Raw genomic sequence first — 24,874 nt, forward strand, 5'->3', positions numbered from 1 at the left:
TAGCAGCGGTTGCCTGGAGACCGCGCAGCCTGTGCTGTGTTGGCGCGTTGGTCTGCGGGTCGCGGCCGGCGGGACTCCGGCGCCATGGTGAGGAGGGGTGGGGGTCTGGTAGGGTCCGCGCCGGGTGCCTGGGGCTCGGGGGCCTGCCCTGCGCGCAGGGAGACCCCGGGACGGGAGGCCTGGAGCTCTGGGGTCCCGGAACTGAGGGCTTGGCGCTCTCGTGGAGTCCTCGCGGGGAGGGCCCAGGGTGCTGCGGACCCTGGACCCCGGACCCCGGACCCCGCACCCCGCACGCACCTGGAGCTGAGAGACCTGGGCTCTCCAGGATCCTGTGCTCACAGGGGTGGGTGGTCAGAGAGCACCCGCCTCCCCCGCCCCCCAGATCCAGGGCCTGGTGTGCGCGGAGTCCAGAACAGAGAACTTGGGTCGAGGGGCTTTCCTACCTGGAATGGAAGGCTCATTGATGAGATCCTTGGGACCTAGGGTCTCACCTGGCAGGGGCCTGGGACACACAGGTCCTCCAGTCTTTGGGGTCGAGAGCCCGGGGCATACCAGGGTGGTCAGAGGACCCTGTACACCGGAGGGTCCTGACAGCGGGTCCAGTGCCCGTGGAGTCCTTCGGGGCAGAGCTTCAGGGTAGAGGAACCGCTGTTTCCTTGGAGAGCCCGCGAGGAGTGAGGCCGGTACTGAGCAGAGCAAGGCGGGAGCTTGCTACCTCTGGGGCTCTCCATCCCGACCCCTCTCTGTGGTGGGGCTCACAGCTGCGCCACCCCACCCCCGCCATGATGTAGGGGTTGTTGGTAACTCAGTTTCCAGGCAGGGTGGCCATCAGCTATGGGAGGCAGGGACGATGCCTCTCTGTGGGGGAGCCCCAGGGGCTCTACCGGGCGGTGGCCGCCGGCTGACTGTCCCTGACGCTGGGTGGTGACAAACCTTCAGGCTCTTCTGATGGGGTGGACTTACTGGAGTAGAGGGATTGGAAAGAGGGCATTGTATTAGGAGTGAAGATTTCCGTGGATGGGTCTTTTGAAAGTCAACTGGAAAAAGACCACCAAAATACATTACTTTTACTAGCTTGTGGGAGTATAGGGTGATTTTCCTTTTTTCTTTACGTTTTGTAAGATTTCCACCAAAACTTTTTTTGTAGTGAAAATGTTACAGAGTCACGTAGATGCGCGTACACACACACACACACACACACACACGCACACACGCACACGCACACACGCACAAGCATGGGCCACAGAAACTCGGGAGAAGTAAAGGCAGAAGAATAAGGAAATTCACCATCTGCTGAGCGGCCCTCGGGAAGGGAGTGAGGGTGGAAGGTCTCCTCTGGCACCTTGTTGAAGTTGTTAAAAGCGGCCTCGCCCCATTGACAGAGCCCACAGTGAGTGCCACGGTCTGGTCCGGCTCCCTCCACCAGGTTTCTCTGAGGTTTTGTGTTTTGAAGGAGGAAACCCTCATCTTGCCAGCTTTGATTGTTGCTGTGAGGCACCTCTCCCTACACTCACTGAACAATTTATTGCAGGTTTCCTCATGGTGCTTGCCAAGCATTATAACCAGTGTGGTAACGTTTGACAGTGTGGTACTGGGGAATCTTCCTTTTTGAGGCCGAGTAGACTTAGCATCCACACCAAGGAGGTCTCTGCTATATACTAAGGAACAAGTTTCCCTCCCTTCCTTTCTGAGGGAAAACAATATTCTCTTCTGAGAAGGCAGATTTCTCCTTGCTGCTCCAAAGGTGTCAACAGAATGTGCCTGTGGTTAACGGTGGGAAACCTTAGGGCAGAGTGATGTGGTCTGGGTGGGAGCAGGAGACAGTGGGCAGTCAGATGGACGTTCCAGAACAGGAATTCCTCTCCCAAGCGGCCCCGGGAGGGAATCAGCCAGCCAGAAGGCGAGCTCTAACCCAACCATCTATTCTTCAACCGAAGGCGCCCAAAAAGAAAGGGAAGAAAGGGAAAGCCAAAGGTACCCCGATCGTTGACGGTCTCGCTCCGGAGGACATGAGCAAGGAGCAGGTGAGCGGGCTGGCCTGAGCCGCGGACCAGCGCTCGGTTGGAGTGGGATGGGTTTGCTACTCCGCGCTTCTAGGAGCCTCTTTCAGACCGCTTCCGCGTGCACCTCCCCTCAGCCTGGCTCCTGCTGCCCTGCCCACACGAGGATACGCCCCTCCCACGCCTGCACGCCCAAGCACAGCACGTTTGTAAAACAACGCGGTACAGGCACATGGGTGAACTTTTTTATAGGGTAGTAGGCATTTGGAAGGAAATGTCTTTCTGATATAAAAGCTGTTTTAAGTTTTCTGTGATTTCTTTCATTCTTATCTTTTTTAGGCACCTGATGTTTACAGAGCTGTTATCGTAGTACATACACCTATAGCATTCTCATTTATTTTATTTACCATTAAACATTGTGAATTATTTTTGGCCACTTGTTCATTTTGATGAACTTAAGGGCTAGAGAACATGGTTATATAATTACAGTTTCAATTACAAGGCTCCTGAAACCTGTAACGTGTGCAAACTGTGAGAGCAAGTGTGGTCTGGGAGCATCTGACATGCACTCCTGTGAGCGTTAATGACACTTACTTACTTTTGATGGTTTTGAGATAAGGAAATGAAAGGTGACTGAAAGAGGCATAAGACCTGAAGTTGGAGAGCTGGGCCGAGGCCCTTGAACAGTGGTGGAGAGGCTTTGTGTCACAGGCAGGGAGCCCGTTGGCAGTGTCCGCAGAGGGTGGTGGGTCAGGTTGTGCTTTGGAAAGGTCCCCAGGCTGCCGCGTGAACGGCTTACCCACCGCGCTGCCCCAGCCGTCAGGCTGTTTCTCGGCTCCCCGTTTCCTCCTGTCCGGTGGGGACAGAACTGTGACGCGGCAGTGGTCAGTCTGCAGAGCAGAGCTTGCTCCGGTGTTCCAGGTGTGGACACCTCGGAAGCTTCCAGGGTCCAGGCAGGAGTGAGAGACTCAGGGCAGCTGTGGCCAGTTCGCTGCATGTTAACCTGTGGGCCCTGGGCTCCAGAGCTGTCTGTTTGCTGATTTTTGTAGAGAAGCTTGAAATCTAGATATTTATAAGAAATCTAGATATCGAGTGATGGAACGTCCAGAGTGAGCCAGTCAGAGTCCGGAGGAGCCTGGTTTGGGTCCTTTGTTTGATTGACACAGTAGACCCCCCTGTAGACCTCCCTCCTGGGGAGCCCAGCCCCGCCCCGGCCTGGTGGCCCTGTTTTTTTTTTTTTTTCTTTAACCTATTTGCAGATTTGCATTTGGCTCTGGACCAAACCATCTTGACTGTTTTGGGTCTACTGGTTTTGTATATTTTTTGCTTAACGTATACCTTTAAAGGTGAAAGGTTTTTTACATTTTGCATTGTTTTGTGAACATATTTACATCATTCTCATATCTTTGTGTTGTTGGGCCATATAACCTTCCAGCTGTTATACTCTAATTTCTCAACCATTCTCCTATTTATTTATTTATTTATTGGCCGCGCTGCGTGGCTTGTGGGATCTTAGTTCCCTGACCAGGGATTGAACCCGGGCCCCGGCAGTGAGAGTGCGAAGTCCTTATCACAAGACCGCCAGGGAATTCCCAACCATTCTCCTACTTAAAAGCATCTTAGATCATTTCCTTTTTAATTATTTTGCTGTTGTAATAATTGTGTAGCTAATATCTTTAAGTGGAAAGCTCCTGTGTTCTTTTGAGAAATTTCTTTAGTGTAAATCCCCAGGAAGGAATAAAAGGATATAATCATTTTATGACTCTTGGCCAAATACAAGAGATTTCTGCTGTTTGCTGAACGTTCCCTGTCCCCGAGCCTTCCCAGCCCCCTACTTTAACTTCTCACTTTTAGCTCTGATTTACTTTGAGGTGAGAGCGGCCCCTCCCTCTTTCTTCCTGGCCTTTCTCCGTCCACGCTCCCCTGGCGGCAGGTGGCCCCGCCCACCCCGCCTGCCTCACTGGCCCCGTTCTGCCGGCCAGGTGGAGGAGCACATTGGCCGCGTCCGGGAGGAGCTGAGCCGTGAGCGGGAGGAGCGCAGCTACTTCCAGCTGGAGCGGGACAAAATCCACACTTTCTGGGAGATCACGCGGAGGCAGCTGGAGGAGAAGAAGGCTGAACTGAGGAACAAAGACCGGGAGATGGAGGAGGCTGAGGAGAGGCACCAGGTGGAGATCAAGGTGAGTGGGGCTGGCCTGTCCCCATAGGAGTTGCCACATGGGCAGAGGAGCTGGACCGGGGGCCAGGGACATTGTCTCGCCTTGCTTTTGGGAGTCACAGCCCTTTGTGTCCCTGACGTGGGGAACCTGAGGGTATTTTTTATGTGTGTGCAGGTGAACCTCTGTGTGCAGGTGGGTATGTGTATGAAGGTGGGCAGCTGTGTGCAGGTGAGCCTGTGCAGGTGGGCATGTGTGTGCAGGTGGGCATGTGTGTGCAGGTGGGCATGTGTGTGCAGGTGAGCCTCTGTGTGCAGGTGGGCATGTGTGCAGGTGGGCATGTGTGTGCAGGTGAGCCTGTGCAGGTGGGCATGTGTGTGCAGGTGGGCATGTGTGTGCAGGTGAGCCTCTGTGTGCAGGTGGGCATGTGTATGCAGGTGGGCAGGTGTGTGCAGGTGAGCCTGTGCAGGTGGGCATGTGTGTGCAGGTGAGCCTGTGCAGGTGGGCATATGTGTGCAGGTGGGCATGTGTGTGCAGGTGAGCCTGTGCAGGTGGGCATGTGTGTGCAGGTGGGCATGTGCGTGCAGGTGAGCCTGTGCAGGTGGGCATGTGTGTGCAGGTGGGCATATGTGTGCAGGTGAGCCTCTGTGTGCAGGTGGGCATGTGTGTGCAGGTGGGCATGTGTGTGCAGGTGAGCCTCTGTGTGCAGGTGGGCATGTGTATGCAGGTGGGCAGGTGCATGCAGGTGAGCCTGTGCAGGTGGGCATGTGTTTGCAGGTGAGCAGGTGTGTGCAGGTGGGCATGTGTGTGCAGGTGGGCATGTGAGTGCAGGTGAGCCTCTGTGTGCAGGTGGGCATGTGTGTGCAGGTGGGCATGTGTGTGCAGGTGAGCAGGTGTGTGCAGGTGAGCCTGTGCAGGTGGGCATGTGTGTGCAGGTGGGCATGTGTGTGCAGGTGGGCAGGTGTGAGCAGGTGTGTGCAGGTGGGCATGTGTGTACAGGTGAGCCTCTGTGTGCAGGTGGGCATGTGTGTGCAGGTGGGCATGTGTGTGCAGGTGAGCAGGTGTGTGCAGGTGGGCATGTGTGTGCAGGTGGGCATGTGTGTGCAGGTGGGCATGTGAGTGCAGGTGAGCCTCTGTGTGCAGGTGGGCATGTGTGTGCAGGTGGGCATGTGCGTGCAGGTGAGCCTGTGCAGGTGGGCATGTGTGTGCAGGTGAGCAGGTGTGTGCAGGTGGGCATGTGTGTGCAGGTGGGCATGTGAGTGCAGGTGAGCCTCTGTGTGCAGGTGGGCATGTGTGTGCAGGTGGGCAGGTGTGTGCAGGTGAGCCTGTGCAGGTGGGCATGTGTGTGCAGGTGGGCAGGTGTGAGCAGGTGTGTGCAGGTGGGCATGTGTGTACAGGTGGGCATGTGTGTGCAGGTGAGCCTCTGTGTGCAGGTGGGCATGTGTGTGCAGGTGGGCATGTGTGTGCAGGTGAGCAGGTGTGTGCAGGTGGGCATGTGTGTGCAGGTGGGCATGTGTGTGCAGGTGGGCATGTGAGTGCAGGTGAGCCTCTGTGTGCAGGTGGGCATGTGTGTGCAGGTGGGCATGTGCGTGCAGGTGAGCCTGTGCAGGTGGGCATGTGTGTGCAGGTGGGCATGTGTGTGCAGGTGAGCCTGTGCAGGTGGGCATGTGTGTGCAGGTGGGCATGTGCGTGCAGGTGAGCGGCGGTCCTCCCCCGGCCCGCAGGTCTATAAGCAGAAAGTGAAGCACTTGCTGTACGAGCATCAGAACAGCTTGATGGAGATGAAGGCGGAGGGCACCGTGGTCATGAAGCTGGCGCAGAAGGAGCACCGCATGCAGGAGGGGACGCTGTGCAGGGACGTGCGGGCGCTGAAGGTGGGGCTGAAGGAGCAGGAGCTGGCCAGCGAGGTGGCGGTGAAGAACCTAAGGCTGGTAGGTACCGGGCTGGCTGTGGACGCCTCGGGATTCAGTCGAACTGGGAATTCATATTTCTGTATAATAACTCCTGCATTTTGGCAATTAAATATTAAACAACAACAGCAGTAGCATGCAGCCAAACAAGCCCTGTTTGGGGTCCAGACGCAGAATTCTGTCTCAGGCTTGAGCAACAGGTTGGCTTCCCATGAGGGAAATCCGCCCCAGGGTCCTTCTCTGCATACTGTTGACCCCTGACCCCAGAGACTCGTGCACGGCCCCTGAAGCGAGCAGCCCTCCAGCCCTTTGGCAGCCACAGCAGTTTGTCCTGTGATCTGTGCTCTCAAGTGCCTCGCTGACCTTTGAGACTCTTTGGTCCTTTCTGAGGGAGGCTGCGGGGTTCCTGGTGGAGGTTGGAATTCCTTCTTAAGCGCCGGGCCCGGTTCTGATCTCTGGGGACACAGAGGATGGGGCTGACAAAATGCCTGCCCACGCGCGGCTGATGGTCTAGAATGGAGAGGCTGCCCTTGAGACAGAAGACAAAATAAATTGTCAAACCTGTGTCGCAGGTCTGTGGGCATTAGCGCTACAGGAAGGTGCTGAGAATGAGGGTGGTTGCATTTTTCTACGCGTTCTGGAAATTCATTGAGAAGGTGATACCTGGGCAAGGGCGGAGGGAAGGCAGGGCTGGGGGAGACCAGGCCCTGAAAAGGGCTGGGGATGGACCAGTGCCACGGCCCCCAGGAGTGAGGAATGAGGGGTCTGGGGGACAGGACTGAGTCGGGGACCTCTGGAGGGTGTGGGCAAAGGGAGGATATGTCCAACTTTGGTTTTCAAAGGTTGTTCCTGGCTGTGGGTTGAAAGACTTTGTCAGTGCACTTGCCTCTGTGTATGTCTGGAGGCAGCCCAGCCTCAACTGAATCTGGAAATAAATCAGTAACACTGCAGACTTTGCCGTGAAGCTTGAGGGTGCTGAAGTCTTGGACGCTTGAGGGCGGTCTGGCCTTTCTGACAGAAGCACAGAGCGGGCTGCCTGCCAACAAGTACAGCGGTGCGGGCTCTCTGCTTACGCGAGGCCTGGGCGTGGAGTAGGTACCTGGTCAGAGTGCCGCTCTGAGTGAAAACACTGCTCTAAAGTCTAATTTAAACTTTTTATTCAGAATTTATAACTGTCTCTTAAAATAATTTGTAACGGTGTTCTAAGCCTAAGCAGGTTAGCAGACAGCGGGGAGCCGGCAGCTCTGTGTGGGTCTGGCCCCTGCTGTGCAGCCTCTGGGCAGGGTGGGAGGGGCTGGGCAAGGCCAGGGCTCGGGATGTGTGTCAGCCTTCTCTGCAGCTCCGAGGCGACCTGCGCTGAGGGAAGTCCATTATCAAACGTGGAATTTACCAAACCTTGTTATTCCGGGCTGGGTCCATGAGCTCGGAGGTGGGGGGCCCAGCAGACGCAGCACAGGTTTACTGAGCCGGGCTTTCCTTGCCAGTGAGGCGAGGGGCCGGGCTGAGGGGCCGGCGTCTGTCCCGTCCCGTCTGACCTCCAGTGACCGGCCACTTCCGCCTCTGCAGAAACACGCCGAGGAGATCACCAAGATACGCAAGGACTTTGAGCGGCAGGTGCGAGGTCAGCGTCTCCCGCGCTCCGTGTAAGACGGCCCCAGAGCCCCTCCCGTCAGGAAGGAACTGCCCAACAGCGCTTGCTAACCGGGCACATAAACCAGTTAAAACAGCCCAGACGTGCAAAGCGAGGCTGGTGGACTATTCAGGATCCCAGAACACCCTATTTCCACGAGAGGTGGGAGGCTGTGAGGACCACCCACTACCCGCCCATACCCCCAGGCACAAAGCGGCACCTAGAAGCGGGTGGTAGTTATCCAGCCTCGTGGGCAGCGTCCAGGTCTCCCGGCCTGCGGAGGCTCCAGCCTCGGAAGTCTGTCTGGTTTACTAATAGGGCCCGTAGTCTGGCTGGCTGGCCGTGGTTAGAGCCCATTGGGACTGGGTGACACTCGGCTGTTGGGATCCCTGAGGCAGGGATTGATTAGCAATGCCTGCGATGGGCAAGGAGGGCAGGCAGGTGTGTGTGCTGGTGCCACAGAGCAGGAGAAACTCCCCGCCCTGTCCTGCTGTCCGCAGAGCTGGTTGGTGAGGCCTTTGTCCTGGTGGGTGTTCTCGGCCCTGGGCACAGCTGCCATCTCTTCTCGTAGCCACAGGGCGAGCATTCTCCTCAGCTGCTCTGTGTGCTGCTGCCTTTCAGAAATCGAGGCCAAGTATGATAAGAAGGTCAGGATGCTTAGGGATGAGCTTGACCTGCGCCGGAAGACAGAGATCCACGAGGTGGAGGAGAGGAAGAACGGCCAGATCAGCATGCTTATGCAGCGCCACGAGGAGGCCTTCACGGACATCAGGAACTATTACAACGAAATCACCCTCAACAACCTGGCTCTCATCAACTCCCTCAAGGTGCCGCCGGGGTGCCCAGCCCCCTTGGGCCGACACCCCTGCTTGTAGAAACATTTGACCCTGCCCTTCTGCTGCCCTTGATCGAAGCTCACAAGTTGTGTTGCCCGCTACAGCCGTCGCTGCGGTCTGGCTGTTGCCCTAACCCTCACGTGGCAGGGAAGTGATACACCTGTGTGCACTGGGGTATGTCAGAGGTCAGGCGGAACCACAGGGGCGTCATCGTCGCCCAAGTGCTGGCAGCCGTGCAGGATGTCCTCTGGGGGTCACAGCAAAGTGTAATCTCTCAATTTGCACGGAGGCTGAATTACTAGAAAATTCACAATAAATTAAAACTGTGAAAAAATACTGTGTGTTTACACATAAAACAGATGTAGGTCCTCACGGTGCTGGCAGGACCATTCTCTGTGGGCAGGAGAGCTCGCGGCCCGCTCCCTACAGACCGCAGCCCCTGGTCCCGGCTGCCGACGCCCCGCCCCTCGCGCCCACAGGAGCCCCCTGACCCCCCCGCCCCTCGCGCCCACAGGAGCGGATAGAGCGCATGCGGAAGAGGGAGGAGCTCCTGGAGAAGGAGGTGACGGAGGCGGCCACGCAGAACAGGCGCCTGGCAGACCCCCTGCAGGAGGCTCGGGACGAGATGAGTGAGATGCAGAAGCAGCTTGGGGGCTACGAGAGGGACAAGCAGATCCTGCTGGTGGGTTTCTGCCCAATTCCTGGCCCTCCCTGGCACCTCCTCCTGGGCGTGGAAGGGCAGGAAGGGCAGGGGTGCTGAGCCCCTCCTTCCTGGGCCTGGTGGCCCTGGGGCATGTGAGGTTGGCACCTGTTCTGGGAGATGGGTGGCCCCGGCGGGCTGCCCTGGCGGCTCAGCCCCTCAGGTCTGGGAGCCGGTTCCCTCTGACGCTCACCTGGCCTGGCTGTTGCTCGGGAGCTGCATCGTGCGGGTGCCTGAGCCACCCCCACCCCCATTTTCTCTCCAGTGCACGAAAGCCCGTCTGAAAGTCACCGAGAAGGAGCTGAAGAGCCTGCAGTGGGAGCACGAGGTGCTGGAGCAGCGCTTCACCAAGGTGAGCGCCCGGGACGCCCGGGGGCCGGGCAGGGCTCCCAGCTCCAGCAGCTGGAGCTCCCGTTGCCCTCCCCGTTCTGCGCGGCTCGCAGTGGACGGCCCGGGTCTCAGAGGGCAGTTCCTGGTGGGGAGCGGGTTGTGCCCACTGCCGTCCCCTGGGGCTCTCCTCTGAAGCGTGGAGGTGGCCTGGCCCCTTGAAGGAAGGGCTTTTTTCATCTGTGTGTGTGTTTCTAAGTCCCAAACATTTATGTGTGCGTTGTAAGAAAGCCTGTGGGTGCAAACACGAGGGCCCTGGGGCTGTGCGCTGGTCCTCACAAGTGGTCAGAGCTTCCTGACTCTCCTCCCAGACTCTTGTGTGTCCCGGCGTAGGGACACTGCTTCCCAGAAGTGAGGGCGTCTGGAGCGCCCGTGTTCTCTTCTCAGCCTGTGTGCCGTCTCTCCGATCGGGTCACACTTGAAATCTCTGTTTCAGTCCTTTGCTGTTACAAGCATCCTTTTAAGTTCGTCTTTGTGCAAATGTGTATCCCTTTCAGGGAAGTCGATTCCTAGCAGGGGAACTGCTGGGCGAGAAGGTTCACGTTCAGGGTGCAGATAGTCTGCCGGGAGGGATGTTCAGAGTTGTGACCCCACCCACAGTGCCCAAGGGGCCACTTCCGCCGGCACCAGGTCTTCGCTGACGTGATTGGGTGGCAGGTGTCTCGCTGCACGTGCTTTTCTGCAAAGATGGCCCTCCCTGCCTGCAGGTCCCGGGCTCTGGATTGAAGCACATCTTGAGAATACGATCCTGTAGTTAGAAAGACACGGTGCTACAGGGTTTCAGCACAGCCCTCTCCTCTTCCTAGCAGTGATGTGTGTTTTTACGGCAGTGCAGAACATTCTGGAAGGAGTCCCAGCAAATGCTCAGATGGTGGCCTCTGGGAAGCGGGGTTGAGGAGTGTTTTCTTTTTCCGTTTTACACCCCTACTCAGTCTTGATTTTTTAATGGTGCACTGTTAACAGTTAAAGGAGATGGAAAGGACCCTGTCCTTGGTGGACAGGCGGGTGGCTCCAGCGCTTGCTCTAGGCCCGTGTTCCAGGGTCTGGGGCCGGCAGAGGGAGCGGACCTCCAAGGGGCCCCCACCCCAACACTGCTGAGTCAGGCCCTGGACCTCATGGGGATGATCAGGGATGTGGTCCCGAGTCTGCTGCCCAGACCCAGGGCAGGGCTGGCCCCAGCCCCTCTGGGGGTCTGTGCAACTTGTACTAGGGTCCCCGTGGCTTCCTGAGACACCTTCCCAGAGTTGTTTCCTCCTGCCGCCCATGGTGTGGACAGCCGTACACCTCTAATTCGGTCACAGAGAGTGGGGCTCAGGCAGTGTAGAGGATGCAGACCCACCTGCCCGTGGCCGGGCGCTGGTGAAGGTGGTGTGTCGTGGCCCTGGGGCAGAGCCGGGAGGGCCTTCTTGCCAGTGAGATGCCCGGGCGCATCCCGCAGGTGCAGCAGGAGCGGGACGAGCTGTACCGGAAGTTCACCGCAGCCGTCCTGGAGGTGCAGCAGAAGGTGGGCTTCCAGAACCTCGTCTTGGAGCGCAAGGTACAGGCACTGGCCGCCGTGGTGGAGAAGAAGGAGGTGCAGTTCAACGAGGTGCTGGCAGCCTCCAGCCTGGACCCTGCGGCCCTGACCCTCGTGTCCCGCAAGCTGGAGGTCGGTCCCGGGGGCTCCCGGGGAGTGGCTTCCGGCAGCCTGGGCTCCGGTCGGGGCTCCTGTCTTGTGCCCCAGCCTCCGTCCCTCAGTGGAGAGTCTCAGTTCGCCTCGGGGAGGGGCGGCTGTGGCTTCCTGGGCCCGAGCGCCCAGGCCTGTGTGTGCCATCGGGCTCCCCAGGTTCCCGGGCTCTGCCCTAGCATCTGTGAGGTCTGCCCCGGCCCCTCCTTAGCCTCCCAGCACCTTCGAGCCCGCGTCCACTGCCAATTCCAGCTTAGCCTCTCAGCCAAGGCCGCGGCCGCCGTCCGCCTGGGACACTGAGACGTGCTGGTCGAGGCCGTGGCAGGGGGAAGGCAGGGCCGTGGGTGGCCTTTGGGATGGCTTCCCAGAGGGAGTCACATCTGAGCAGAGGCTGGAGCGTCGGTTCACTCGTGAGTCTGCAGTTGTGTGTGGCTTCCCTCTGTGCTGCGACTGTCCCGGGCATGGGGCACAGCAGTAAAAAGACAGACGAGGCCTCGGTGCCCACAAGCCAGCAGGGTGAGCTGAGGACTCAGGACGGCGGTTGCCACTGCCGCTGGCTCAGCAGGCAGGAGCCCTGATGCCCCTGGCGGTGACCTTACCTGGAACTGGCCTTGCCCCTCTGCTCCCTGACCTGGGTGGGACGTGCCACAGAAAAAAACGGGTGATGACGGACAAGGGGTCTTTGGTGCTGCTAGGGAAGCGTGACCTAGCTCTGGGATCCTGGCCAGTTGGGTGACCTGTAGCCGCCAGGCCTGAGGTGGCCCCAGGTACGGTTTCCTTGGGGGTCTAGGAGACGGACACAGACCACAGCTGGCCCCATGACTCCACGGAAGGTCCTTCCACGCTGGAGGGCCTGTCCGTCCCTGCTGTTCATTCACACAGAAGCAGATCTTCTGGGTTACAGGCCTCAGATGGCAACAGGAGGGCAGGAGAGGGTGGGCAGGGCTGACACAGGATGACTCGTCACCAGTGGAGGAGGGGGCTGGGGTCCGAGGTGATGTCGTGCCCACGGTTCTGGCTGAGACCAGGTGTTTGCTCACAGGGGAGCGATGGCCCTGGCTCAGTGGGTGGCAGTGCCTGGAGGACCCAAGTTACCCAGGCTAGGCTCTCGGGGCTGGGGTAGTGCAGCCTCGTGGTGGGGCCTCGTCTGGGCCGGCATCACCGTGGTCCTGAGTCTGGGGGCTCGTCTCTGTTCTTGTCCCTGTCGTGTGTGAATCACAAAGGGGAGGAGGGCTTTCCTGCTCTCCTCTTGGGAAGGACAGCCGGTCTGGCAGCTCGGCCAGGCCCTGTGCTGCCAGCGACCAGGATGAGGGGATAAAAGCTAGACCCGTCCATGGCAGTCACCATGGCTGTGCCTGGGGGCCAGGGCAGGGCAGGTGGGGGATCGAGGGGGTTTTCCCTGGGATGGGGTTGGCAGCCGGGGTGGCTCCAGAAGCAGGCCAGGCTGCCCCTTCTCACCATCTGGGCAGTTTCCTTATGGAGACGCAGATCTGTCTCCCTTGGAGACCTTTCCACATCAGCCGCTCCCTGTGTGGACATCCTGACGCCTTCCTTTCCTCAGGACGTTCTGGAATCGAAGAACAGCACCATCAAGGACTTGCAGTACGAGCTGGCCCGGGTCTGCAAGGTGCGAGGAGACCCCCACCCCTCCCCCATGTTCTGCAAGGTGCCCGGGGCTCCACACCCCTCCCTCAGGCCCCTTCCTCACCCGCGACCCCACCTGATCTTTACCTTTGGGTGCTGACACAGTCTGAGGCCATCTGCGCCTGCCCAGCGTCACTTGGCGTGCACGTGGCCTGCAGCACATCCGCATGGCTCTGACGCTGTCCTGGTGTCCCTGATGGGGCCTGCCCAGTGCATGTCTGGTGTCCTGTCCAGCAGGCTCTGTCCCTGTGTCCCTGTCCGACCCTTGCTCTGGCCCCACGGTGCTAGCCTGGCCTCTGGGGTGGTTTGGGGTGGGGGGTCTCTGCCCCTTCAGTTTAACGTCCACGCCTTCCAAGCAGGGGCAGTTAGGGTCTGATCTCTCCTGAGTCCGTTGTGAGTCTGGCGAAAGCCACACGCAGAGGCCTCCTGCAGCTGGGGAGTGCAGTGCCCTGACCCTGGTGCCGTCCGTGCCCTGCACCCAGCGTCCCCAGCTCCGTGGCTGAGCCCGCAGCTCTGTCAGTGCTTGGCCCGTGGGGACGCAGACACGGTGCTGCCTGCAGACGCGCTGACCGAGAGCGCGCACCCGGCGGGTGTGACTCGTGAGCCCTGGGCTGTGGAGCCCCAGGATGAAGGCAGTGCCCATCATGGGCACTGGGCTCCATGGTGACCAAATCCCCTGGGCCTTCCCTGCCCATAGGGCCCTCCCCAGGTGCTCTGGGAACCCCTGATACTTATATGCATTCTTGGGGGTATTTCCGTAACGCACATCTGATTGTGGGGAGGGCTGAACCCCAGAGATGGGTGAGGGCCAGGGCCCAGCCCCTGAGTCGTCCTGGAGCCCGGCCCTGGCTCACCCTGGCTCACCTGGCTCTCAGCTCCCAGCACCTTGTCTTGGCGGTGCTGAGGACAAGGAGCCCCTTTGAGCTTTTGCTCTGAGTCGGGCCAGGCTCTAAGCATGTAACATGCATCAGCTTTTCAAACGCTTGCAACCGTCTGGTGAAATGTGCCCTTTCAAAAACATCTGCTTTTAAAGGATGGGGGAACAGAAACCCTGTCTGCGTTGGCCCTGCCAGCACTGTTGCCCAGATCTCGGCATTTCTGGGGTGGGGGAAGGGAATAGATGCCAGTAGACAAGGCAGGGGTGCTGAGCCTGGAGAGAGAAATGCTTGCAGGGAACCGGGAACTCAAACCACAGTCCTGCTCTGAGTGCACACCCTCTCAGTCTCCCCAGCCGTGGAACAGGGATGGTGGGGGCATCTTCCATCGTGGGTTAACCGAGGTCCCGCACATGAAGCGGTTGGGTAGTGCCCGATAAAAGTCCTCAGACTCGGGCCAGAGTTGTTCTCGACAGAAGGAAAGCCTCTGGTTGTCTTCTAGCTGAGCCAGGAGGTGTCTGTGCATGGCCATCACCACCTGCTCATCTGGACCCACTCTTCTGGGGAGGTGGAAACTCAGCTGCATAAGATCCCTGGGCAAGTCACTTGGCTTAAAAGGGTGGCCCCTTCCATGGGGCCTTTGATTGGTTTGGTCTTGATGACTCCAAACACTGGGGTTTGTCCTGCTTTTAATCATCATAATCATACCCCTGGTGCATTATGTTTTCCCAAAAGCTTTAAAGGCATGTTCACAGCCACTAACCACCAAGCAAATGATCTCCTTAAGACTGGAATATTGAAAAGGACGTGGGGAATGACGGACTTAAAAAATGTGAACCCGAAGTCTTGACCTGTGAATCCCAGAGATTGAGGAAAACAAAAACAAAAACCCAAACAGAATCAGCAAAAGCTGAGATAATACAGGTGGTAGCTGTGAGCGGCACTAATGCCTTAAAGTTTTGATCCTATCTCTCAGGCTAAGAGTTTGATCAAAAGGGGGGACTGTTAAAAAGAAACAACAGGCCCTAAACGGAGTCACTTATGTGAATCCTACCAAGACTTAATACCTAATCTAATTGAAGTTTTAGCCTCTCCCTAGAGTGGAAATTTAAACCCATCAGCAGTGGGAGGTGATCTGCCTAAGACCCCCTGCCTCCCCCAAGGGAAGGTGCCCACCCTTTTAACCTCCTTGTCGCACCCTCCTGTGCCCACAGAAGCCTCCATTCTGTACAGCTCCTTGGAGCACCCTTCCGCTTACTAGATGGATGGGATGCTGCCATGAGTAAAGCCAATCAGATTCTCAAATTTAAATAAGCGTGTGAGGGTCTGGGTCTGGTGTAGTGAGCACCTGGTGAAGGCTAGCTCTCCACGGGGCTGGGTGGGCCTGAGCGAGGGTCAGCCCCGGCTATCCCTCCCCTGAGGCCTCTGTGTCCCCACAGGCCCACAATGACTTGCTGCGTACCTATGAGGCGAAGCTCCTGGCCTTTGGGGTCCCCCTGGACAACGTGGGCTTCAAGCCCCTGGAGACGGCCGTGATCGGGCAGACGCTGGGCCAGGGCCCCGCAGGACTCGTGGGCACCCCAGCGTAGCCCCTGCCCGGGGCCACTGCCCGGGTGACACCCCCCTCACGCACCGAGGACAGCAGGTATTTGTTCTGTAGACGTGCGTCGTCAGCAAATGAAGGTTTTCACAAGTGCTGCGTGTCCTGTTGCGTGGCTGTGGGGAGAGGCGCCCCCAGGGCCCATGGTGCCGTCCGGCCCCTTCCGCGAGCCCGCCAGCTCTGTGCGCACGCCCGCCCCCATCCCACCTGGGGCTGGGCAGCTCCAGCCGAGCGTGCCTAGTGACCGCAGCCGCCTCGCAGATGCCAGCAGCAACTTTACTGAAGCCTGAGTGACAGCTGCCACTGGGAAATCGGGGCCAGAACGTCCCCGGGAAGTGTGAGCCTGGTGCCCGGGAGCAGCAAGCCCGCCCTGCTGGTCGGGGGCGGCTCAGCCTGCGGTGGTGACGGGTCCGGGCTCGCAGGCCGGCTGCCGCTCAGCCGCTAGCTCCCTCGGTACGTGGTATAAGACCACGGGCTCAGCAGCAGCGGCACGTGGAACTTGTGGGTCTCATTCGTGACGGTGAAAATGACCTGCGGGCAGAGGGGACACCGGGATAGCCAGGGGCAAGCATGGAGCGCACTCAGCCTGGCCCCAGTGCTGCCGTGGACTCAGGAGCCCAGACGGCTGGCCTGGGGCTGCAGTTGTGGGGCAGGAGCCCCAGGGCCAGCGGGGAGGGGGGGGCGGTGGGTGTGGCTGGGTCCTCCCCAGAGAAAGCACTCGATCTGAGGGGCCCTGGGCTTGCAGGTTCCCAAGGGGTCCCGCCTGAACAGGTCAACTGAAGGGGGACGGTGAGCTGGATGGGGCTCGGGTGACCCTCTGTCCGCAGGGGCTGAGGCAGCCTGACCCCGGAGCAGGGCAGGGACAGGCGTGATGTGGTCAAGTCCGGCATCCCTTTCTCCTGGGAGCCCGAAGCAGGTGCGAGGTGGTGGGAGGAGCAGGGCCAGCCTGTGGGTCACAGTGAGTCATGGGCCTCCACCCGTCTGGCCCTCACCTCCACGTACGGGTAGAAGCTCTCCTGGCCCCTCTTCTGCCAGTAGCCCTCAGTGTCGAAGGACAGCTTGTAGGTGCCCACCTTCATCTGGCCTGGCAGCAGGAGCCCAGGGCAGCGGCCGTCAGGGTCCGTGTAGCTGGGGAGAGGAAGTGGGGGGCACTGCAGAGGTGGCTGAGGAGCCCCCGGCCTGGGTCCCCCGGGGCTGTGTGCCCACCGGCCTCAGATGCCCCCGCAGCCCGACTGGTTCTCGGGTGAGCAGGCCTGGGCGGCTCTGGAGCAGGACAGCCTCCAGGACCTGGGGCTCTGGAGCAGCCCAGGGACACTGCGCACTGTTTAAGAAATCACAGAGAAGCAGAAGGGAGAAAATTCCCACAACCTGCCCCGTGAGCAATAATCACTTTGTATCTGGCATGTATACTTTTCAGATTTTCTCTATGCATAAATATGCTTATTTACAAACTTTAAAAACGGGTTGTACTAGTCACACTGTTTTATAACGTGTACTTTTTGTTTAATATACTGCGCGTGGCTTTCTGGTTCAGTAACCGTACCCAGATCGCCGTCCGCACGGTGGCCTGTTTCCAGCGGCACCAGTGGAGGCTCTGAGGGCCTCTGCCCACCTGGAGCCCCCGCCACCTCTAGCCGTGCTCGCAAGCATCTGTGCTGTGATCAGAAAGGGTGGCGTTTACCAGCGCAGTTTAGGGCGTGGCTGGGAGTGGGTCTGTGTGGCCCCCCCGCCCCGGACTCCGTGTGTTCCTCCAAGCTCAGGCGGGACCTGGACCCCCGGCTTTTCTGAAGGGCTCCACACCCTCAGGCCCGGAACCTCTGGGGTCCAGCCTATCAGCCCACACCAGCGGGAGGGTCGGGGGAAACTGCTCACAGGCTGACCCATGACACCTGCCAGTCTGGGCTGGGCGTCCCCCCGCCGAGCCTGGGCCTGGGGCAGGGGTAGCGCTGCCAGGCGGCGGACACCTCCTGCTGCCCCAGCCGTCCCCCCTTGCCCCCCCAGTCTAGGAGAGGGGTGCCTGCGGTGTCTGTACACAGGGTGTAGTGAGAGTATAAAGAACGTCCCGTGCTCGCCTGCTGCCCTGCACAGGCCACCCGGTAGGCAGTGGCAACCGGGCCTTTCAGGCTGCACCTAGGCCTCAGCCGGCCCAGCCCGCAGGAAGAGACAGACCTCTCTTGCCCCTGCAGCGGGCACTTGCGGTGTGAGCTGCCCAGCACGTTCTGTGGCCCTGACCAGGACTCCACGGCCTAGGGAAAGAGCGGCCCTGAGGGTCTGTAGGACACTGTCCGGCTGGGGTGAGCCCTGCTCCCTGCCCTTCAGGCCTGCACCCCTTGTCCTGGCGTGGGGCGGGGAGGTGGTCTGGACTCGAATCCTGCCCCAGCCCGCTCTCCTACCTTTTCCTCAGCTCGGTCCACTGCTGGCCATGGTCCTCGAGCCTGGACAGACGGAGGCAGAGGCCCTGGGCCGGAAGCCCTGAGGCAGTGTCCAGTACGTGTGTGGTCAGCGGGCTGCTGCCCGGCTCCATGCCTCTGCCCTGGGCCACGAGAGGGGCAGAGATGCTGCTTTGTGTCTGCGCCCGCCGGTATGAGGCAGCGGAGTTGGTGTAAACAGCCCCGGGGGACAAAGTCCCAAACTGCCCCTGGGCCCTGGGTGAGGAGCTGCGGGTGGAACTGCCACTCAGGCTGCGGTGACACACTGCCATGCAGGTCGCTGGCCTGTCCCCCTCCTCCCCCAGCAGCCCCCTCCCCCCAGCACTGAAGGGGTCTCCACACCCAGGGGCCTCGCCCTCAGTCGGTGCCGGCTGTGGGTGGCCACACGGGGTTCTTCTCCCGGAGCCCAGCTCTGTCCCCTCAGCCCCAGGTGGAGGAGAGGTCAGGGGCTCCGAGTCCGGGCCTGTCCCCCTACCTCCGGGGAGCCCAGGTGTCGCTGGAGTGTCCGCAGCCGCAGGGCGACCCCGGAGCTCATGCCGGGCCGGCCTGGGGGCTGGCGAGGTGGCCACACCACGCTGCCACCCCCAGAACCTCCCCGGGCTCCTGCCCTTCCCCGGGCACCTCCCAGGCCCCGGGGACCACGTGTCTGACCAAACACGGGGCGGAGCCACAGGGAGGGGGGAGGCCGGTCTGGTTTGCAGTGGCCTCACCTCCGTGCCCACCTGGAGGGGCCCGGGGTGCCCTGAGGGGTGGGCGATCGCAGTGCAGAGACCTGCGGGGCCGTGGAGGCTCCTCCCGGCCCGGAAGTGGAGAGGCCCTGGGGGGGGCGGGGGGGCTCGAGGGGCGGGGCTCAGGGACGTTGGGGTGGAGTGCTGGGCGGGACCGGACGGGGAGGGGCGCGGGGAGGGGGTGGGGCTCTGGCGGGGCGGGTAGGTCCAGCCAAGGTCCACTTCGGCCGCTGGGCAGCGCAGGGCGAGCCTGACGACCCCCGGGAGTCCCTGAACCGGTGTAGCTTGTTTTCTTCCCTGGGAAGGTTGGGATCTGATGGAAGCCCCGACAGCCCACTTTGTGGTGCCTCAGGCGGGACCGATGGCCTGTGTGGTCGCACTGCCCGCCCCTCCTCCTACTCCCTCTGGCCCTCGACCCCCAAGGAGCAGGGGCCCTGCCCACTGACAGGGTAGGGTCTGGGCTATTCAGAAATGAGGAAACAAGAGACAAGGCTGAGCCGACGGGCACGAGTCCATCATTGTTTCGCGGTCGTCCATGATGTACACACGGAGCAGACTTGACATAATGTATAAATAAAGATAAGGGCGTTCTCTATTTACAGTCTGGCTGACTGTTGCCTGATGGGTTGGGTTGCTCTGGTTGTGGAGTCATTTTTCTTGTCGCTAAAGAGCCTTTTCTAATGATTTGGATAATGAGTGTGGCCAATTTGTACGTAAAGGGTCAGACCCCTCTGAGGTGGGGAAGGGGACCTTTCTAGCGACACTGGGGTGTGGGTTACAGTGCTTTGCTGGCAATCAGAAACGTCTGTCTGAGATTTAAATGCCTGTGACGTTTGGCAGGGCTCATGTCTTTAGGAGGTGGCCCCAAAGAGACACACACCTGTTTTGGTAAATGCCCATGGGGACGGGACCAGAAACAACCAGACTGTCCCCACGGGGGACTGTTAAATACATGAACTCCGCCACACACAGCAACTGTGCAGCCCAGTGAAAAGAGCGAGGCCCATTTGTGTGTAAGGTGAATGGTCTTGGGGGGGGAGGCGTGTATAGCTTCGTGGTTTTAAATCCACAGTAGCTTTCAGCCCGTTACAAGGGCAAGCTCACTTATCACCATCACAAGCTCAGGGTGCAGCTATTAGAATCCCCTTTTTACAGAGGAGGAACCTGAGGCACAGGGGGGCCATGTACTGGAATACTTTCTAGTGTGGCACACAAAAGAATGATGATACCAGGTCCACCTCTGGGACAAGCAGTTAATTATTTTCATTCTGTAACCTTGCTTTGTACACTTAAAGTCTCAAATGTCGTAAGCAAGCTGACAAAAACAACAATCAAACCTTTTTTGGAGGGTGCCCTTTCACCCCCTCCGTCTACAGCGCTGACGCCTTCTCTGCCTGAGAGAAAACCTAGTTCTGGGAGAACGCGGGGCAGGGCAGGGCGTTGTCACAGCTCCTTCTGGGGCCTCGCTAGGGCCCCCTCCCCAGCCTGCAGGCTTCACCGGGAACCTTCCCTGTGCCTCTGGGAGGGCAGTGAGTAGGCATGGGGGTCCAGCCTAACAGGCCCAGTGCCAGCCATGCCGTGCTCGCCGCGTGACCCCCGAGCTGTGACCCTGCTGCCTAACACGTTCCAGCCAGGAGTGGCCACAAACCCCACTCGGGGGAACGAAGTGCGCGTCTACCTGCTGGGCCTCTTGTAAAAAGAGACCAGACACAGGCCTTGAGCTGCTCCCTCCCCCCATTCCTTTCTGACCAGGTGAGTGTGATGCTGGAGCCGCAGCATTCTACCCCCGCCCCCTCCCCGGCACCAGGAGGACAGACACGGGCCCTACGGAAGACACACGCTGAGGACGAAAGAAGCTGCATCCCTGGTGTTGCCACTGGGCTGCCTGGCAGGTGGGTGGGGCCTTTCGCGTCTGGATTGTGTTACGTGCAGTGATTTTAAACCACTCGCGTTGATTTTTCCAGGTGGGTAGCCCAAAGCGTTTCTGCTTCAGGGAGTTGAGATCATGCAGGTAAAACGTATAACTACACACAGGGTGCTCAGTACCTTGGAACTGACCATTCTTCCCGGGTGGCCAAGACGCTGAGCAGCAACGAGAGACTCCCGTCCTCCTGTCCCAGTGAGAAGGCAGCTGGTCGGGCTGCCGTCTGGGTCTGCGCTGGTGCTGGGAGGTCCCCGCCCTACCCTGAGCCCCTGGAGAGGCCCACGTGGGACCACCCTCTGGGGCCCCGCTGAGGCACTGCAGCTGTGCTATGACACGAAGGGTGCCCGAGCCCCTGCCCCTACTCCACACCCCACCCCCGGAGTCCTTCCAGGCCGCTGTGACGGGAATTTGTGGTCAGAACTCAACGGAAGGGACATGAGGGCAGCTGGGACCTTCCTCCACTGAGGAAATATTGAACATCGCCAGGTACACTGAGGTGACACAGGTGACAAGGGGAAGGCCATTTCACATGGTACTGTGCGCTGAGAAGGCCACACGATGGGCGGTGCCAGAGGGTGACAGGTGCTGGAGGTCAGGGGGCCTGCCGGCAGGCTGAGGAAGGCGAAGCCAAGGGTGGGGGTCACAGGAGGGGTGCATTTGGCCCCCGGTAGAATTTCAGCTCCCCAAGGACCTAGGTTATTGTCTGTTTCCTCAAGGCTGTTCCCGTGCCTGGGTTAGGACCTGGCCAGAGGTAGGTGCTAAATCAATATCCCTTGAATGAATGGACAGAAGGAGTGTGCAGATATGCACAGAGGGCCAGTGAGTGTGCAGATACGCAAGGGCAGAGACGTCAGGCTGCAGAGCGGGAGTTAAGTAGATGAAGAAGGCAGAGATGCAAGAGAGCGCGGGAGGGAGAGAGGCATGGTTTCCGGGCCCTGCTTCCCAGCCCTCACAGGGCTCTCCTCCACCCCAAGCCCGTCTGCACTCTGTTTCTTTACGGGAAGCTCCCTCTGTCCTTCACTCACCCGTGTGTCCTGCACTGCGCGTCTCTGAAGCAGCTCCGAGTCTGTTCCCACCACACCACCTGTGCCCGAAGCCTCCTTAGCCCTAAGCCGGGGCATCGGAGAGCTCTGGCCAGAGATGAGGCCCCTTCCCTGCCCCGGGACAACCGCACCTTGTCTGTGTCGTGGACTCTGCTTTCTGCACCTGTGTGCCCGTTCGGGTCACTGCCTGGGCCAGGATTGGCTGCCCTCGCCCTGGGACAGGGAGCATTCGTGGGTCAGTGCATCCCAGCGGGTTCTAATGTTCCGCCAGGCTGAGGACCGCTGGCCTGCATCATGACACTGCTGCTCAGCAGTGACACATGGGCCACCGTAGAACATAGTTCACGAGACATCCGCTGGTCTCAGCTGGACTGCGAGGTCGGGCCGAGGATGGGAGTATTGGTGCCTCTGGTGCCTGGGATTGCGGCTGCGATCACAAGCCTTCACCTTGGGGGTTGCCGGCACACAGGCACGTGGTGGTCAGCGCGGGGATCAGAGGTGCTGCCAGAGAGCAGACACACCAAATGTGGGGGGCCTTCCCTCCACTAAGGGACTGGCTTCCCGGGCGCTGTCTTGTCAGGCACACCTCAGGGCTCATCTTGGCCCACCACTCAGCAGAGAAGCAGACTTTGATAAATTCAGACCATCCCCTTCCAAAACTGACCCAGGAGGAGACTTCCCCCGGATTGAGATCTGCTCAACGTATTCCCAGTCCCAGCACCGAACTGGGGGGTCCTGGGACCCCTTCAGTTATGTGGTCAACACTTACGGGGTCAGGATGCCAGGAATGTTTTCCGGTTTCACCAGGGGATGTGGTCTAATTTTGTGGCAGGCAGAGCCACTTCTTTTTGCCAGGTAGAGGAGGGGCCTTGTGGGTACAGTTCTGATTTCCTCCAGGGGTCCCTCAGGGCGCGTTGTGCCCGGGGCTCACCGTCAGCCTGTGTGCGCCAGCAGGACCCCGCCTGCAGCAGCCGCCTCTTCTGACTGGTTGGTCCATGTGCCAGCTGGTCTGGGGTCTGTTCTCATGGGTTGAGTGTCTGTTCTGAGTGGCTGGTGTCTTCTTCTTTGTTTAATCGATATTTTTTTAATTGACATATAGTTGATTTACAATGTTGTGTTAATTTCTGCTGCACAGCAAAGTGATTCAGTTATACATAGATATACATTCTTTTTTAAAAATAATCTTTTCCATTATGCTTTACCATAGGATATTGAATGTAGTTCTCTGTGCTGTACAGTAGGACCACGTTGTTTATCCATTCTGTATATAAAAGCTTGCATCTGCTCACCCCAACCTCCCACTCCCTCCCTCCCCCAGCCCCCATCCCCTTGGCAAACACCAGTCTGTTCTCTATGTCCGTGAGTCTGTTTCTGTTTCATAGATAGGTTCATTTATGTCATGTATAGATTCCACATATAAATGATTCCATGCAGTATTTGTGTTTCTCTGTATGACTTACTTCACTTAGTATGATAATGTCCAGGTCCATCCATGTTGCCGCAAATGGCCTTATTTCATTCTTTCTTATGGCTGAGTAGTACTCCATTGTATATATGTACCACATCTTCTTTATCTCTTCAACTGTTGGTGGACATTTAGGTTGCTTCCATGTGTTGGCTATTGTGAATAGTGCTGCTATGAACATAGGGGTGCATGTATCTTTTTGAATTACAGTTTTGTCTGGATATATGTCCAGGAGTGGGATTGCTGGATCATGTGGTAGTTCTATTTTAGTTTTCTGAGGAACCTCCATACTGTTCTCCATAGGGGCTGCACCAATTTACATTCCCACCAACAGTGTAGGAGGGTTCCCTTCTCTCCACACCCTCTCCAGCATTTATTATTTGTAGAGTTTTTAAGGACGGCCATTCTGACCCGTGTGAGGTGGTACCTCATTGCAATTTTGATATGCATTTCTCTAATAATTAGTGATGTTGAGCATCTTTTCATGTATTCTTCTTCTTCCTTTTCTTTTTTAAAAATATTTATTTATTTATTTGGCAACATGCGGGATCCTCGTTGCCACGTGCGGGATCTTTGTTGCAGCGTGCAGGATCTTACGTTGTGGTATGCAAGATCTAGTTCCCTGACCAGGGATCAAACCCCGGGCCCCATGCATTGGGAGCTCAGAGTCTTAACCAGTGGACCACTAGGGAAGTCTCCTGTATGTCTTCTTTGGAGAAATGTCTGTTTAGGTCTTCTGCCCATTTTTTGATTGGGTTGTTTTGTTTTTTTGTTGCTGAGTTGTATGGGCTGTTTGTATATTTTGGAAGTTGAGCCCTTGTAGGTCGCATCGTTTGCAAATATTTTCTCCCATTGTGTAGGTTGTCTTTTCGTTTTTTTTATGGTTTCCTTTGCTGTGCAAAAGCTTGTAAGTTTGATTAGGTCCTATTTGGGTTTTTTGTTTGTATGTTTGTTTCTATTGCCTTGGGAGACTGACCTAAGAAAACATTGGTATGATTTATGTCAGAGAATGTTTTGCCTACGTTCTCTTCTAGGAGTTTTATGGTGTCATGTCTTATGTTTACGTGTTTACCGCTGGTGCCTGTTCTAGTTGGGTGATGTCTGTGCCTCACCAGCTGGGACAAATGTAGATTTGATTGCGTCACTGGGTGGCCCCCTCCTGAGCCCTGACCTGTCACTGCAGCCCAGCAGTGGGCACACCGATGGTTCCCCTGTGCTGGTTGATGGTGAACGTGTTGTGATGCGGCACTGAGGAGCTTGGCTGAGGGAGTAGGCAGTGGCCACATTGTTCGTATCCTTATCGCCATCTGCAGAGGTTCCTGTGGGGACAAAGGGGAGAAGAGTTGATGGTGTCAACAGCTAACAGCCAGCACGACCAAACAAATTAATATAAAATCTAAAATTAAGGACTTCCCTGGTGGTGCAGTACTTAAGAATCCACCTGCCAGTGCAGGGGACACGGGTTCGAGCCCTGGTCCGGGAAGATCCCACACGCCGCAGAGCAACTAAGCCCGTGCGCCACGACTACTGAGCCTGTGCTCTACAGCCCGCGAGCCACAACTACTGAGCCCGTGGGCCACAACTACTGAAGCGCGCCTAGAGCCCGCGCACCGCAACAGAGCGGTCCCCGCTCGCTGCAGCTAGAGAAAGGCCGCGCACAGCAACAAAGACCCAATGCAGCCAAAAATAAATAAATAAATGTATTTTAAAAAACTCTAAAATTAAATGTCTTCGCTTTTTAGTCTACGCACTATGCAGATAACAAAACTGCATCAGGTGATGTAAGTGCCAGCTCAAATACTTCACCAAAGTCTTATAATTATTTCCAAATGATTTGTTTACTTTCTCAGAAATCTTCACGTCATCCTTTGACGTGACTGT

The 24,874-nt window shown here is 58.2% G+C and overlaps 2 protein-coding genes across 8 annotated transcripts; one reads left to right on the forward strand and one right to left on the reverse strand.

The window, feature by feature from the left end:
- Positions 1–24,669, forward strand: GAS8 (growth arrest specific 8). 5 transcript variants are annotated; one of them, XR_009499231.1, is made up of 13 exons: positions 1–87; positions 1,938–2,024; positions 3,983–4,180; positions 5,881–6,087; positions 7,633–7,687; positions 8,318–8,523; positions 9,047–9,214; positions 9,498–9,584; positions 11,058–11,267; positions 12,847–12,912; positions 15,244–15,449; positions 20,314–20,453; positions 24,307–24,669. XR_009499231.1 is itself a non-coding variant. In XM_059906160.1 (11 exons), the coding sequence occupies exons 1-11, from the start codon at positions 85–87 to the stop codon at positions 15,391–15,393; spliced, it is 1,437 nt and encodes a 478-aa protein (XP_059762143.1). In that variant the 5' UTR covers positions 1–84; the 3' UTR covers positions 15,394–16,880. The 5 variants fall into 5 exon arrangements, 3 of the variants coding, with proteins under 3 accessions (XP_059762143.1, XP_059762144.1, XP_059762145.1); XR_009499230.1 differs by lacking the exon at positions 24,307–24,669 and having other exon boundaries at positions 20,314–22,625; XM_059906160.1 differs by lacking the exons at positions 20,314–20,453; positions 24,307–24,669 and having other exon boundaries at positions 15,244–16,880.
- LOC132354312 (5-hydroxyisourate hydrolase-like) lies at positions 15,662–21,645 on the reverse strand. Of its 3 annotated transcripts, none has more exons than XM_059906163.1 (4): positions 21,511–21,645; positions 17,798–17,937; positions 16,397–16,532; positions 15,662–15,935 (listed from the first exon to the last, which is right to left on the reverse strand). In XM_059906163.1, exons 1-4 carry the CDS (start codon positions 21,604–21,606, stop codon positions 15,846–15,848), a joined length of 462 nt encoding a protein of 153 aa, XP_059762146.1. In that variant the 5' UTR covers positions 21,607–21,645; the 3' UTR covers positions 15,662–15,845. The 3 variants fall into 3 exon arrangements, with proteins under 3 accessions (XP_059762146.1, XP_059762148.1, XP_059762147.1); XM_059906165.1 differs by lacking the exon at positions 21,511–21,645 and adding an exon at positions 18,606–18,644; XM_059906164.1 differs by lacking the exon at positions 21,511–21,645 and adding an exon at positions 18,309–18,522.
- Positions 24,670–24,874: the final 205 nt, after the last annotated feature.

Source organism: Balaenoptera ricei, chromosome 19 (assembly GCF_028023285.1).
Source record: "Balaenoptera ricei isolate mBalRic1 chromosome 19, mBalRic1.hap2, whole genome shotgun sequence".
In the NCBI taxonomy this organism is placed as follows: Eukaryota; Metazoa; Chordata; class Mammalia; order Artiodactyla; family Balaenopteridae; genus Balaenoptera; species Balaenoptera ricei.

Bases quoted from the DNA above. Each gene is read 5' to 3' on its own strand.
- LOC132354312 (XM_059906163.1), bottom strand. From the start codon at position 21,606: ATGCCCCGGCTTAGGGCTAAGGAGGCTTCGGGCACAGGTGGTGTGGTG. The intron at 17,938-21,510 runs GTGAGTGAAGGA...CTCGTGGCCCAG, and splicing joins GCGCAGTGCAGGACACACGG to GGCAGAGGCATGGAGCCGGG. The intron at 16,533-17,797 runs GTAGGAGAGCGG...TCCTCTCCCCAG, and splicing joins TGGACCGAGCTGAGGAAAAG to CTACACGGACCCTGACGGCC.
- GAS8 (XM_059906160.1), top strand. The intron at 6,088-7,632 runs GTAGGTACCGGG...CCGCCTCTGCAG, and splicing joins CGGTGAAGAACCTAAGGCTG to AAACACGCCGAGGAGATCAC. The intron at 12,913-15,243 runs GTGCGAGGAGAC...GTGTCCCCACAG, and splicing joins AGCTGGCCCGGGTCTGCAAG to GCCCACAATGACTTGCTGCG.